Raw genomic sequence first — 15,505 nt, 5'->3', positions numbered from 1 at the left:
ATCTATTTTCACACTTTCCAGAATTGCTAACACCTCCTCCTTATGAATCTCAATCCCGTCTAGTCTAATAGACTGTATCTCAGTATTCTCCTCGACAACATTGTCTTTTTCCTGTGTGAATACTGACAAAAATATTCATTTAGCGCCATTTTCCCCAGCCAGTAAATCCATTTGTAAATACTGACTCCATTCAGTATCAATGTACTAAGGGCCCATTTTCCCTGTCAACTTGTGTAGCACCGAGCTCTCATCTTCCCAAGGTCTGGAATGCTGCCCTCTAATGTCTTAAGGGTTCCTGCCTCTACCACCCTTTTCAAGTTGAGAGTTCCAGATGCCCACAACTCTCTGGGTGCTAAAACATTACCGCAAAAGTGGGCAACACGGTGGCTCAGTGGTTAGCACTGCTGCTACACAGCGCCAGGGACCCACGTTCGATTCCACCCTCGGGTGACTGTCTGTGTGGAGTTTGCACATTCTCCTCGTGTCTGTGAGGGTTTCCTCCCACGTTCCAAAGATGTGCAGGCTAGGTGGATTGGCCATGCTAAATTGCCTGTAGCATTTGGGGATGTGCAGATTAAGGTGGGTTACAGGGGGATGGGTCTGCGTGGGACGCTCTGAGGGTTGGTGTGGATTTGTTGGGCTGAAGGGCCTGTTTCCACACTGTAGGGATTCTTAAAAAAAAGAAATCCCCTCCAAACATCCTGCTCCTTAGCTTTAAAACTGTGACCCGTTGTTATTGACCCCTCTGCAAAGGGGATTAGTTTCTCCCTATCTACCCAGCCCATGCATCTCAGAACTTTTGTACACCTCAGTCAGATCTCCCATTAGGCTTCTCTGCTCTGTGCAAAACAACCACCATCTATCTAGTTTCTACCCAGGATACTTTTTTTTCGTAATTGCAATTGCATCAAATTGTATTGCCATTAATTACAATATAAAGTTATAATGAGAATTCAAGACCAGTAAATTTATTTTTCAGCTATTGATGCTAATTCCCCTGGAGTTTCTGCTGATCATTCATCAGCATTAACCCAGGGATCTGTAGAAACCCCCATGGAAATTCAGGGCCATTATTCTGCAGTAATTTTGGCAAGGCCTGCACATTTCTGCAACCGTGTTTCAACCTGTTTTGGTGCATTGGCTGCTCATTCCCACAGACTGAGTCATTTGTGTGAATGGTGGCAAGATTCCCTTCCTGCTGATAATGATTAAGAGACAAATCTTTTTCTGAGGCCCTAAATAAGCAGAAGGGTAAAATTATATGTAGGGGTTATTGAGTAGGACCGTGCACTCCAAAAACAGAATTTCTTCTCTCAAACTCTGGCCAACCAACAGACTGGGAAATCCTGCCCATAAAGGCACAGTTTCCTAACTGGTTGAAGAAACAAGGAATACTTTGACAACAAAGTGCAGGGCTGGATGAACACAGCAGGCCAAGCAGCATCATAGGAGCAGACTTTGTGCTGTCAGGGCTTACTGTCAGTCATAGGCCAAACTGGGTCGAAGTGGACAGGATGTCTGATAAAGGAATAGGTGGGAGAAAGGGAACTAAATTTGCTATGTTTTGTTTATGTGCCAATACACTGATACAGTTTCTGAGTCAAACATATTCTTTTGCTAGTGTTACTCATGCACCATTGCCTGTGTGTCTCAGCAGTTTGATGTTAAGAACACTGTTGTTGGGAATGCTGATAGTAAATGCCAGCATTACAGCAGTGATAATATGACAGATAACATGTTAACCTGCACATAAAGAACTCTTCAGATAAGGGCATTGAGTTTCCATAAAGATCAATCTGTTTTTTCCTTCTTGTTCAGATGCTTGCTGTTTACTCGGTTGATTTCCCAAGAAGAATTCCCACTCAGACTTCAGCTAAATATGATTCTATTCAAAATTTACAAGCACTGCTGCATGCTGTCCATCACAGCACCATAAAACATGTCATGTTTCTATAAGTACACCTAGTTTGATGCCATCACCACTTCCACCCCTAACCTCCCCAATTATCTGTAAATCATCAGCCATCATCTTCAGTTTCGCAAACTTCCTCCAGTTCTCTAAAGAAACTTTTCCACAGCCATTGACTCCATCTGTCCCCTTGGCAATTCTGAATCAGTCTGTTTCCTGTCATGTTAATGGTCTAAGAATCAAATGTTTATCAAGGATTGCTTAACTCTGTGGATTAGTTTATTTATGACATTAAAACAAATTGCAATTGGTTTGTGTGTGCAGCTTGCAGACTCAGCAGACTGACAGGAAAATTCACAAGATTGTATAAACACACCTAAGTTCTAGAGTCCTTAATAGGAGAACTTCTTTAAAGGCAAAGTATACATACCTAACATTTCATATTAGGTTTGACTGAGATGATCATCTAGGCAAATACCCACACCACTATTAAGACTACCCATTTGTACCTTTGTAACATCGCTCAACTATACCCTTGTCTCAGGTGGCACGGTGGCTCAGTGTTTAGCACCATTGCCTCACAGTGCCAGGGACCCAGGTTCAATTCCACCCTTGGGCATCTGTCTGTATGGAGTTTGCACATTCTCTCTGTCACCTCTGCGTGTTCTAGTTTCCACCCACAGTCCAAAGATGTGCAGCCTAGGTGGATTGGCCATGCTAAATTTACCATAGTGTCCAGGGATTGTTTAGGTTAGGTGGATTAGCTATGGGAAATGTAGGGTTACTGCAATAGGATAGGAAGGGTGGGATGCTCTTCAGAGGGTCACTGGACTAGGTGGGCCAAATGGCCTCTTTCCACGTTGTAGGGATTCTATGATGATCGTCTCAATTCATTTGCTCAAACCTTCATCCATGCATTCATCACATCTAAAGATGAAAATTCCAATAGACTCTCTCAGCCTAAGTTTTGCCCTCAGTAAATTTGACATTATCCAAACGCGGATGCATATGTCCCAAATTGCAGCTAGTTCCATTTAATCATATGCCTGCGGATCTAGACTGGACCCGGTTAAGAAGTGCCTCAATTTTAAGTCTCAAATTTGTTGCCAATTCCTTCCATGCCACCTTTCCTATCTCCATAATCCCACCAGACCCGTGACCCTCGGATATTTGCCCTCCTCTCACTGTGACCTGTTGAGCCAGTTGTTAGCCTTACTTCAGTTGGCAAAGCTTTGATATCTGGAATCCTCTGTATAGACCTGTCTGCTTCTCAATCCTGCTTCTTTAAGATGCTCCTTAACACTGTTTCCAACCAGGCTTTTGCTCATTTTTTTCTGATTTCTCCTCGTGTATTGGTGTCATAAAAGCAAAGAATGAAAATAAATGGGTGTTTTTCTGGTTCGCGATCAGTGGCTAGTGGTGTGCCTCAGGGATCAGTGTTGGCACTGCAATTGTTTACAATTTACATGAATAATTTGGAGTTGGGTACCATGTGTAGTGTGTCAGTTCACAGATGACACTAAGATGAGTGGTAGAGCAAAGTGTGCAAAGAACACTGAAAGTTTACAGAGGGATATAGATAGGGTAAGTGAGTGGCAAGGGTCTGGCAGATGGAGTACAATGTTGGTAAATGTGAGGTCATCCATTTTGGTAGGAGCAACAGCAAAATGGCTTATTATTTAAATGGTAAAGAAATTGCAACATGCTGCAGTACAGAGGCACTTGGGTGTCCTTGTGCATGAATCACAAAATGTTGGTTTGCAGGTGCAGCAGGTATTTAAGAAGGCAAATGGAATTTTGCCTTTCTTTGCTAGAGGGATGGAGCTTAAAAACAGGGAGGCTATGCTGCAGCTGTGTAGGGTGCTCATGAGGCCACAAATGGAGTATTGTGTACAGTCTTGGTCTCCTTACTGGAGAAAGGATGTACTGGCACTGGAGGGTGTGCAGAGGATGTTCACTAAGTGGATCCCAAAATAAAGAGGTTTAGCTTATGACAAGAGATTGAGTAGACTGGGACTGTAATCATTGAAATTTAAAAGAATGAGAGGGGATCTTTTGGGCACATATAAAATTATGAAGGGAATAGGTAAGATAGAAGCATGGAGGTTGTTTCCACTGGCGGGGGAAGCTAGAACCAGGGCATAGCCTCAAAATAAGGAGAAGCAGATTTAGGGCTGAGTTAAGTAGGAACTTCTTCACCTAAAGAGTTGTGAATCCATGGAATTTCCTGCCAGTGAAGCAGATGAGGGTATCTCATTGAATGTTTTAAAGGCAAAGATAAATTTTTAAACAGGGTGTGGCGAGGAGGCAAATAAGTGGAGCTGAGTCCGCAAAATGATCAGCCACGATCTTATTAAATGGTGGAGCAGGCTCAGTGGGCCAGATGCTCCTATTTCTTATGTTCTATAACACTCCTGCAAAGTTCCTTGGGACTTAGATTTATAGCATCTCTAAGTTATTGTAAAGTAGAGTATATATTGTGTATATATTTTAATTCCTATATCAAGAGCTCTGGCTGGAATTTGTTCCTCGCTGTTTCTAACTCTGGTTTTTAAGCCAGCTGTGAGTAGCTAGGGGTCATGATTTCAAGGTGAGAGGGGAAAAGTTTAAGGGAGATATGCGTGGAAAGTTCTTTACACAGAAGGTGGTGGGTGCCTGGAACGCGTTGCCAGCGGAGGTGGTAGAGGCGGGCACAATAGTGTCATTTAAGATGTATCTAGACAGATACATGAATGGGCAGGGAGCAGAGGGATACAGATCCTTGGAAAATAGGCAACAGAGGATCTGGATCGGCGCAGGCTTGAAGGGCCGATGGGTCTGTTTCTGTGCTGTAATTTTCTTTGTTCTTTGTCAACTGTTGGGAATGTATCCAAGTTTTAAATCCCCACAGTGTGGAAAGAGGCCAATTGGCCCATTGAGTCCATACCGACCCTCCAAAGACCATTCCACCCAGATCCAACTCCTACCCTATTTCTGTAACTGTAACCCTGCATTTCCCATGGCTTATCCACCAATCTGCACATGTTCAGAATGTGGGAGGAAACCAGAACACCCAGAGGAAACCCATGCAGACAAGAGGAGAATTTGCGAACTCCACACATAGTCACCTGAGGGTGGCATTGAACCTGGGTCCCTGGTGCTGTGAGGCAGCAGAGCTAATCACTGAGCCACCGTACTGCCCTATGGCAGAACTGGACTCTGATTCTCTTGTGGTTCCTGTGAAGAAAGCTTGCACTTCCTCTTTTTTTTTTCTGGATGTCATGTCTCTTCTTCCTGGCTCTCAGTTCCTGTTCTTGCTCATTTAACTTTCTTCTCCTGTTTGTTCTTGACCACTCTCTCACCCCTTCCTTGCAGAAATCTGATTAATGCCCAATATTTTGGGCCAAAGCACAAAGAGTTTTGAGGATGTGTTTAAATCTCAGGAGTTAGCTCCTCCCATTCAGCACTTGCCACAGCTGCTCAGAAACCTGGCAGGGATAAAATGGACGTAGTAGTATGTGACAAAAACAAAGTTGCTGGAAAAGCTCAGCAGGTCTGGCAGCATCTGTGAAGGAAAAATCAGAGTTAACGTTTCGGGTCCGGTGACCCTTCCTCAGAACTGATGGTGGCTGGGAAAACGTCAGTTTATATACAGAAAATAGGTGACGGGGATGGGCTAGGGAGTAAACGATAGGATAGAGCCTACAGAGAGAGAAAAGCAGTTGGACAGACAAAGAGTTGATAACGATCAGGCTGTGAGGGTGAATAGTTGTTAATGGGGACTATTAGTGTCTAATAACAGGTAGTGCGTAATGGCAGGCTATGTGGTAACAAGGCCTGGTGTGTGGGGTAGGGGGCTGGGGCATGGGAGAGTTTAGGCCCTAAAATTATTGAACTCGCTATTGAGTCCAGGGGGCTGCAGGTGGTGTTTTTCTAGATTGTGTTGAGCTTCGCTGGAACACTGCAGCAAGCTGGAGACAGACATGTTGGTCAGGGAACAGTTGGTGCATTAAAGTGGCAGGCAGTGGGTAGTTCAGGGTTTTTTTTGCGAGCAGAATGTAGATGCTCTGCGAAGCAGTCATCCAGCCTACGCTTTGTTTCCCCAATGTAGATGAGACCACATTGTGAGCAGCAAATGCAGTCAACTAGATTCTTGGAAGTGCAGGTGAGGTGTTGCTTCACCTGGAAGGTATGTTTGAGCCCTTGGATACTGGGGAGGGAGGACGTAAATGCGCAGGTGTTGTACCTTCGCCGGTTACAGGGGAAGGTGCCGTAGGGCTGTGGGGGGGTGTTGGGGGTGAAGGAAGTGTGGACCAGGGTGTCCCAGAGGGAACGGTCCCTGCGGAAGGCGGACAAGGGAGGGGAGGGGAATATGTGTCTGGTGGTGGCATCTTGCTGGAGGTGGCGGAAATGGCGCCTGATGATCTGCTGGATCTGGATGCTGGTGGGATGGTAGGTGAGGACAAGGGGAACCCTATCGCTGTTGCGGGAGGGAAGAGAAGTGGTGAGGGCAGAAGTGCGGGAGATGGGTTGGACCCAGTTGAGGGCCCTGTCAACCATGGAGCTGGGGAATCCTCGGTTGAGGAAGAAGGTGGACATTTCGGAGGCTCCCTTGTCGAAGTTGGCCTCCTCTGAACATGTGCAATGGAGACGGAGGAACTGAGAGAATGGGATAATCTTTACAGGAAGCAGGGTGTGAGGATGTATAGTCCAGGTACCTGTGGGAGTCAGTGGGTTTGTAATGGATATTAGTGGCCAGTCTATCCCCAGAAATGGAAACAAATGTCGAGGAAGGGAAGGTAGGAGTCAGAGATAGACCAGGTGAAAGTGAGGGCAGGGTGGAAATTGGATGCAAAATTGAAGTTTTCCAATTCCAGACAGTATGTGATTTGGATAAAAGATGTTATAACATTGGTCCAATGTGGTGTACTTCTTTTAGTCCTTTTACAGGTTTATTTCTCACTTTTTAAAATGTGGCTGAGGTGGCATTTATTTAAAATAGCATTTTAAAACCGTATTTTAAATCTTTTCAAACAGATTAAGTTAATTTGATGTGAGTAACTTAAAAACATTCTTAACATGAATTGATTTGAGGTTGAAGTAATCATTTTAAAGTACTTAAGGCAATTACTGTAATAAAATAAATGCTTATCTTTGACTTGTTCTCAGATTTTTATCGACAGTTTCTGATATTTATATTTTTCTTTGATGCTCTCTACACAGAACCCACTGTTTTGCATTGATTTCATTGTAGGTGCTACTATAAAAATTCCTGGTTTTGACATTAACACATTGTTACCCAGTCAGCTATACCGCTTTTTCCGCTATAATGGATCTTTGACAACGCCACCCTGCTTTCAGACAGTTACCTGGACAGTATTCAACGAGACCGTCCTCATTTCTCAAGCACAGGTACTTCTGCAACTACCAGAGAGGTAGTTTAACTAATAGTGAAATAGCACTAAAGTCAAAGTGTCAGTCAATGCCTCTTTTATCTTCAGGTAATAATGAGTGGAAAGTTTGTGCACGGTATGCATTGAGGAATCTGATACAGGTTTCTGCCTAACGGTTACAGATTGAAAAAGTCACAGTGCAATAGACTGAGGAACCATATAGACTACTCCTGCTTCTTATTGCTTCAGTAATATATGCTTTCTTCTTTATTATTATCTCTCAATGTTGTACAGTTGTCTTTTAAAATTCTAGTTTAGCAACAATAAGTAATGTTAATGTAACAGTACTGTCTGAGGGTGAGGGGGAGTGAGCAGGAGCAATGTTTTATGTTTTCATGTTTATTCTTAAACTTTGAGCTCAGCACTGGAGCCCTGAGGTGGGCTTTCCGCCAGACCAGTCAGACTGTCTTCCTCAAGTCAACCAGGTCCAAATCCAGCCTGCCCTCTCACCCAGACAAAATGTCCGGACTGATGGAAGAAAATTGGGGCTGACGCATGTCCATGTAACTCCACCTTGTGCTAAATTATCAGTTGTTTTAAGCTGGGGACCAATCATCATGATGGGGTGGATTTTTCATGGAGACGGATCAGCATCCAACAACCTCAGAGTCGGTTGGGACATCGCCAACCAGTTATCTCTAAGGTCTTTGAGTAGATCTGTAGCTTGGTTCGTGGATGCTGTGGTTGGTTGGCTCACCGAGCTAGTTCGTTAGTTCGCAGACGTTTCATTACCCTACTGGGAAACACCATCAGTGCAGCCTTCAATGAAGTGCTGTTGTGTTTTCCCGCCTAGTATTTAAACTCTGGGGTCCGTTGGACTTGATTACCTCCTTTCCAATTTTTCTTCGCAGTAGTGTGTATATATAGGGTCTAGTTCTATGTGTTTGTTAATGACCTTCTTGGTGGAGAACCAGACCTCTAGGAATTCCCACATTTGTCTCTGTCTGGCCTGTCCCAGGATCCTGGTGTTGTCCCAATCGAACTGGTGGTTCTCCTTATCCGTGTGAATGGAGACGAGGGAGTATCGGTCGTGTCTTTTTGTTGCTAGTTGGTGTTCATGTATTCTTGTAGCCAGTTTTCTTCCTGCCTGTCCAATGTAATGTTTGCCGCAGTCCTTGCATGGAATTTGGTGCCTATCACACAAACAACAGGAAGATACTGCATGTCCTGATGCACTCATCACGCTACCATACATCAAGAACATATCTGAACTGACTACAAGACTCCTACGACATTGGGCATCAGAGTAGCACACAAACCGATGTCAACCCTATGCCAACTGCTAACTCAAACCAAAGACCCCCTACCCACTACAGACAGAACCAACGTGATATACAAAATTCCATGCAAGGACTGCAACAAACATTACATTGGACAGACAGGAAGGAAACAGGCCACAGGAATACATGAACACCAACTAGACACGATCGATACTCACTCATCTCCATTCACATGGATAAGGAGAACCACCAGTTCAAATGGGACAACATCAGGATCCTGGGACAGGCCGAGCAGAGACAAGTGCGGGAATTCCTAGAGGTCTGATTCTCCACCAAGAAGGCCATCAATAAGCACATAGAACTAGACCCTATATATACACCACTGTGAAGGAAAACCGGAAATGAAATAATCAACTCCAATGGACCTCAGAGTTTAAATACCAGCTGGGAAAACACAACAGCGCTTCATCGGAGGCCGCATTGATGACATTACCCAACAGGGTAATGAAATGTCTCCGAACTAACGGTCCAGCTCAGCGAGCAAACCAACCACAGCAACCAGTAATCTGGATGCCCCACTATTATCTCACACACGGCTCTTATGGCGCATTGGCAGTGTCCCTATCTCTGAACGTGGAGGTCAAAGTTCAAGTCCCACCTACTCTAGAGATGTGTAGTAACATCTCTGAACAGGTTGTTTAAAAATGTCTACACTTGTGGCAATCTTAATTGGCTCAAAATGGGGCTTGTGCCCCCAGCAAAGAAGAAAATCCTGCCCTAGACAGCTGCCAGTCAGTCTGATTGGCTGGAAGGCTCTGGAAGCCCAATAGTGCCAAAACAGCACAGTGGCCACTGCTGGAACTACAACAAAATTGCAAAGAAGAATAAAAGATGTCGCGCAGAGTTTAAGTGATTCGCACAATTTTCGGCAGACCCTGTTGGGAGACCACAATGATGGAGTGGCATGAGGGGATCAGTTTAGAGAGCTGACAGTGTGGAGGGTGTACGATTAGAAGGAGGTATAAACTGGGGGCGTGAGCCTCCTGATGGGTGAAGAGTTATGGTTAAATCTTGCTTCATTTCTCCCTATCATCTTAAAAAATTGCAGCAAAGATGGATTAAATTTCTCATAGGCAAATTAATTGCCCTCTTAGGAGCCTCAATAGGCCCAAGGATGATGAGCTATGGAATTAAGCCATAGGATTTGCAGCCAGATTGATATCTTCTCAATTACAAATCCTTATTCCCAATAAGCAGAAGTTATGATCCAAATGCCAGGGCTGAATTCTAGCCCATGACCCCACTGGAACCCAATTCTCAAGAAAACTTAGAATAATTGGACACACCAGCACTGTCTAAAATGCTGAAAGGAGGAGCCATTGCATAATTATTCTTCTTAGAAGGTTACAACACAGAAAGGTGCCATTTGGCCCATCATGTCTGCCTCAGCTCAGTACAAAAGCAATTCAGCTAATGTCACTCCCCTGCCAGTTCCCGTAGCCTGAAAAAAAATCTTTAGTTCATTATCATAGAATCCCTACAGTGTGGAAACAGGCCCTTCGGCCCAACAAGTCCTCTCAACTCTCAGAGCATCCCGCATAACCCAGCTAATCCACACAGCCCTGAACACTATGGGCAATTTAGCATGGCCAAACCACCTAACCTGCACGTCTTTGGACTGTGGGAGGAAACCAGAGCAAACTCACAGAGACACGGGGAGAATGTGCAAACACCACACAGACTGTCGCCTGAGGGTGCAATCAAACCCAGGTCCCTGGTGCTGTGAGGCAGCAGTGCTAACCACTGAGCCACCATGCTGCCCTTCTCTTGGATAATGATGATCTCCTAATCGCTCACCGTGTGAAAAATGGGTATAATTTTAAGGTGAGAGAAGAAGGATTTAAAAGGGACCTGAGGGGCAATTTTCTGAGAGTGGTTCGTATGTGGAGTGAACTGCCAGGGGAGGTGGTAGATGCAGGTATAGTTATAACATTTTAAAAGACATCTAGACAGGTACATGAATAGGAATTGCTTAGAGGGATATGGACCAAACACAGGAAAACGGATTAGTTTACTTTGGGAAACTTATTCAGTGTGGCCGAGTTGGACTAAAGGGTCTGATCCCGTGCCCTGACTCTGGCACCTACCATCAGCTGCCAAGTTTCTCAAAGGGCCCAAAAACTCAAACTCAATTGGCCAGTCTTAAAAAGGATTTACCTAAACTGCACCATATGCCTTCTACTAATAGGGTGGGGAGGTCATAGTTTAGTGATAATGTTGTTGAATTAGCAATCTAGCAACCCAGATTGATGTTCTGAGGACATGGATCCAAATATAAAACTAGCTTAATAATAAGTGTTGGAAAAATAAATGATTCACTAATTTCCTTCCTTTCAGAGAAGGAGTACTGCCATCCTTACCAGACCAAATGGCAATGGTAATTGCCATTTGAAATGGCTTGGGAAGCCCCTGAGTTGTGTCAAACCACTACAAAGTCTATAGAAAGCAACAAAATTGAATGGACCACCCAGCATTGATCTAGGTATTGGAAATGACATTGGCAAAAATAGTCTTGTCATGCCTGCAAAGTCCTCCATACAAACATCTAGGGACTAGTGCCAAAATGGAAATAGCTTTCTCTCAGATTAGTCAAGCAACAACCTGACTAAATTAAATTATACTTTCTAAATTAAACCTTGCAGACAATGTCCCACACACCACCAACAGGACCTTTTTTGGGTATATCAGTCCCAGCAGAGGTGATGGCACAATGGTTTACAATCGGGAGGGCTTTGCCCTGGGAGTCTTCAACCATTTGACTCTGGGTCCCATGAAATTTCATGGTACCAGGTCAAATATGGGCAAGGAAGCCGAATCAGAGATAGTAGGAACTGCAGATGCTGGAGAATCCGAGACAACAAGGTGCAGGGCTGGATGAACACAGCAGGCCAAGCAGCATCATAGGAGCAGAGAGGCTGACGTTTCGGGCCTAGACCCTTCATCAGAAAAGGAAGCCTCCTACTGATTATTACTTACCACTGTCCTTCAGCTGATGAATCAGAACTCCTCCACATTGGACACCAATTGGATGAACCACTGAGGGTGACAAGGCGTAGAGAATACTCTGGATGGGAGATTTCAGTCCACCATTAGGAGTGGTTCAGCAGCAGCACTACTGACCCAAGCTGGTCAAATCCTTAAGGACATAGCTGCTAGACCATGTCTGCAGCAGTTGATGAGGGAATCAACATGAAAAACATATTTCACTTGCCCTCACCAGTACATCTGCTGCAGATTATCAAGTGGTTTATCTATGACAATGTAGGTAAGAGTGGCCACAGCCATACATCTTTTGGACTCTTTTCTACATATTGTGTAGTACTATCAGCGTGGTAGATGGAACGGACTTCAAGCAGATCTAGCAACTCAAAATTGGGCATCTATGATAGCTGTGGGTTATCAAAGTATTATGTTCAACCGCAATTCAACAGTTCAACTCATGGCCCGGAATGTATACCCCTACTGCACAACCAAGGGTCAGCAGCAGGCATACATTCAACCTGGCGAAGATATAACAAAGGGCTTCTCAGCAGAACTAGCATACAATAGATAAGACTAAGCGATCTTGCAAGCAATGCATCAGATTTAAGCTGTACTGTCCTGCCACCTCTAGTCATGAAGTTAAACAGCAAACAGGAGGAGGAAGCTCCACAAGTATTCCCACCTGCAACCATGGGGGAGCCCAACACATCAGTTCAAAAGACAAGGCTGAAGCATTTGCATTCACCTTCAGCCAGAGGTGCCAAGTGGATGATCTGGCTAGACCTCCTCCTGAAAAATAATACCTTGGAACTCCCTTCTAAAAACAACACCCATGGGTGTCCCTACACCCGACTGCAGTGGTTCACAAAGGCAGCTCACTACCATTTTCTCCAGGGCAAACTGGGGAAGGGAAATAAATGCTGGCCTAGCCAGTGATGCTCACATCCTTGAACAAAATTTTTTTTAAAGCTTAAATGTGAAACTCTCTGTACCGCCTTCATTAAACTCAAGTGGTTGAACATGGGTGAGGTTGAGTTCGAGATTTTAAAATTTCTACCTCATCTGACTGCAATTAAACTGCGTTTCAGTGTTAAAATTATCCCTGTGGAATCCACAATAAGACAATGTATTCTCTCTGTTCTATAAATTAAAGACTACGATATTGGAGCATTGTGCATAAGTTTAACTATGAACTATTATACGGATAATTGTAATAGCTGATTTGAAATCTGTATCAAATCAGTGAATTTTCCATCAATTAATCTGAATGGTTACTGAAACTCTACCCTGTCCTTTCTTCAGCTGGATAAATTGAAGACCAGCTTAAAGACTGGCCATCGCACATTGGATTCAAATTTTAGGCGGGTTCAGCCACTCAACAGAAGGATTGTATTTGCTTCCTTTTCATCACTAACATCATCAAGAAGAATAGGTAAATGAGTAACTAGTTGACGATTACATCTTTTGCTTTTCAGCTCTTTCTATTTGCCTTTCAGTTCTGATCATTTCCGGGTCAGTTGAAACTTACTCATTGGTTTCGGGAATGATCTGAAAAATATGAGATAGAAATTAATCACTTCTGATAAAGAATCCCAAAGGTTTCCTCCTAACTGCCATTTTACAGTTATTTCTGACTCGGGGGGGAAGTTTTCTGACTCTGATAATTTAGACGTTGACTCAAATTTAAGGATTTAAGAAATGGTTAGCACTTCTTCTTTGATTAACATTTGTTTTGACTCAATTACAGAATGAGAAAAATAGAGATCAATGGACTGTATTTGTTGAGTATTTATCTGAACACATATTTGCTAATTATATAATGTGTGAGGAAAATTCTGAACATTGCAAACTATATTTTTATATTAAGTTATAGGTGTAGTTTGTATACTTGTGTTACTGTTTTAAAAGAATTGTAACAATCCCTGAAAAGAACAATAACACCTTTAAAAAAGAAATTTGAACTTCCAGTTTGAAAAGATGACAAGACAAGATTTAATTTTTAAGACTTTTAGGTAGCAATCACTTAAGCATTACATATCTTTAAACCATTGATCAGAAATCTCCCCTTTTCACTTTTTAACACAACCAAAAATCCCATCCCACATGTGTACTCTCAACCATATCCTTTATATCGTCATTCAATTTTCCCGGAACCAATCCGAAGTAATTGCAGAAGGATAGTAGGTACGTGGGAACACCACTACCTACAAGTTCCCCTCCAAGCCATTCACCATCCTGACTTAAAAATATATCGCCATTCCTTCACTGTCACTGGATCCAAATCCTGGAATTCCCTCCCTAAGGGCATTGTGGGTCAACCCACAGCAGGTGGACTGCAGCGGTTCAAGAAGACCGCTCACCACCACCTTCTCAAGGGCAACTAGGGACGGGCAATAAATGCTGGCCAGCCAGTGATGTCCATGTCCCACAACTGAATTTTTAAAAAAATGATTCTTAGGTCCTACAAGTTTACTTCTCTTTTTTTTTGATAAACATTAACTCCAGAAGGCACTCTCACCAGTGAGGTGAGGGTTTTCCCCTGAATTTCTCTGTCTTTCTCAATCTGGGTGAATGTTCCAGCCTCTTTTGATAAACTTTAGCTTAATTTGGTCCTTTCACTCTGAGCATGAGCTCTCACCCGTGTTCCAGCATGGCTTTCCACCCTCCCAACCCCGGCCAAATCTAGTTATCTTTGTAGTCGTTATATTAGGTATTTACAAATTTTATCTTTTACGTCTCGATTCTGTTTGAACGCTCATGTTAGTCATTTCACAGCCTGATGTGGAGGCAGGTGAGCTCATAGGCCTCTGTACCATCCTGTAGCAGGTCTTTGGAAAATGTAATGATTCAGGCACTGTGTCTAATCATTTTCCAGAGGGAGTACACTGCCAACTCTGAAAGTAACAACAAGGAAGTGTCTGCTGGGTTGGCTCTGCAATTTCAGCTGCATTGTGCCAATAACCTATCCCAGACATGGATTTTAACACTACTAAAAATATTGAGACTATTCTGTGGCTTAATACCTGGGAACAGCCACACTTGAATCCAGCACAAAATAATAAGTTGAATGTCTCACTCTAACGATTACTAAAAGAAAAAACCTGTTCTGGGTCTTGAGTGATCCATCACCTTATTATTTAAATAAGATTTAAATTGAATCTTCTGAATGGCCTTTTTTTCTAAACAAAGTTTTTTTTTCTTGGGATAGAAAGGCAGCAATTGTGAGCTGAAGACTTGTACATAGAGCCGTAGAATCCCTACAATGTGAAGCAGGCTATCCAGCCCATTGGGTTCACACCAACCCTCTGAAGAGCAGCCCACCCCCTACCCTATCCCTGTAACCCTGCATTTTCTGTGGCTAATCCACCCACCCTGCATACTATGAGCAATTTAGCATGGCCAGTCCACCTAACCTGCACAATTTTGGATTGTGGGAGAAAAACTGGAGCACCCAAAAGGAAACCCCACAGATTTCGGGAAAATGTGCAAACTCCACACAGACAGTTATCCTAGCATGGAATGGAACCTGGATCTCTGGTGCTGTGAGGCAGCAGTGCTAACCACTGAGCCACTGTTGGTCTTGTTCTTGTGACACCATCTCCACAGATGACATGCTGAAGCTATTGGAGCTATACCTCACCACCCACTTCACTTTTAACGGCCAAATATATGAACAGGTCAACGGGACACTCATGGGATCACCCATCTCCGGACTAAAAGCTGAAGCAGTGATGCAGAGACTTGAAAGTATGGCCCTTCCACTCATCCAAACAAAACTATGGATACGCTACATGGACGACACCTTCGTCATTATTGAACGGACCAGACTAGAGGAGACGCACGAACTAATAAACAACACCCTCACTGGGATCAGATTCACCAGGGAAAAGGAAAAGAACAAA

General features: G+C 43.6%; 1 protein-coding gene across 1 annotated transcript in view; it reads left to right on the top strand.

The window, feature by feature from the left end:
* Positions 1-15,505, top strand: part of ca9 (carbonic anhydrase IX) — a 103,340-nt gene that overhangs the window by 50,496 nt on the left and 37,339 nt on the right. The window contains exons 7-8 of the mRNA XM_048605280.1: positions 7,143-7,300; positions 12,906-13,035. Coding sequence (XP_048461237.1) covers positions 7,143-7,300; positions 12,906-13,035 — 288 coding nt within the window. The remainder of the gene's footprint in view (positions 1-7,142; positions 7,301-12,905; positions 13,036-15,505) is intronic.

The sequence above is a fragment of the Rhincodon typus genome, chromosome 1, assembly GCF_021869965.1.
Source record: "Rhincodon typus isolate 14 chromosome 1, sRhiTyp1.1, whole genome shotgun sequence".
Classification (NCBI taxonomy): Eukaryota; Metazoa; Chordata; class Chondrichthyes; order Orectolobiformes; family Rhincodontidae; genus Rhincodon; species Rhincodon typus.
This window is presented reverse-complemented; position numbering and strand designations above follow the sequence as displayed.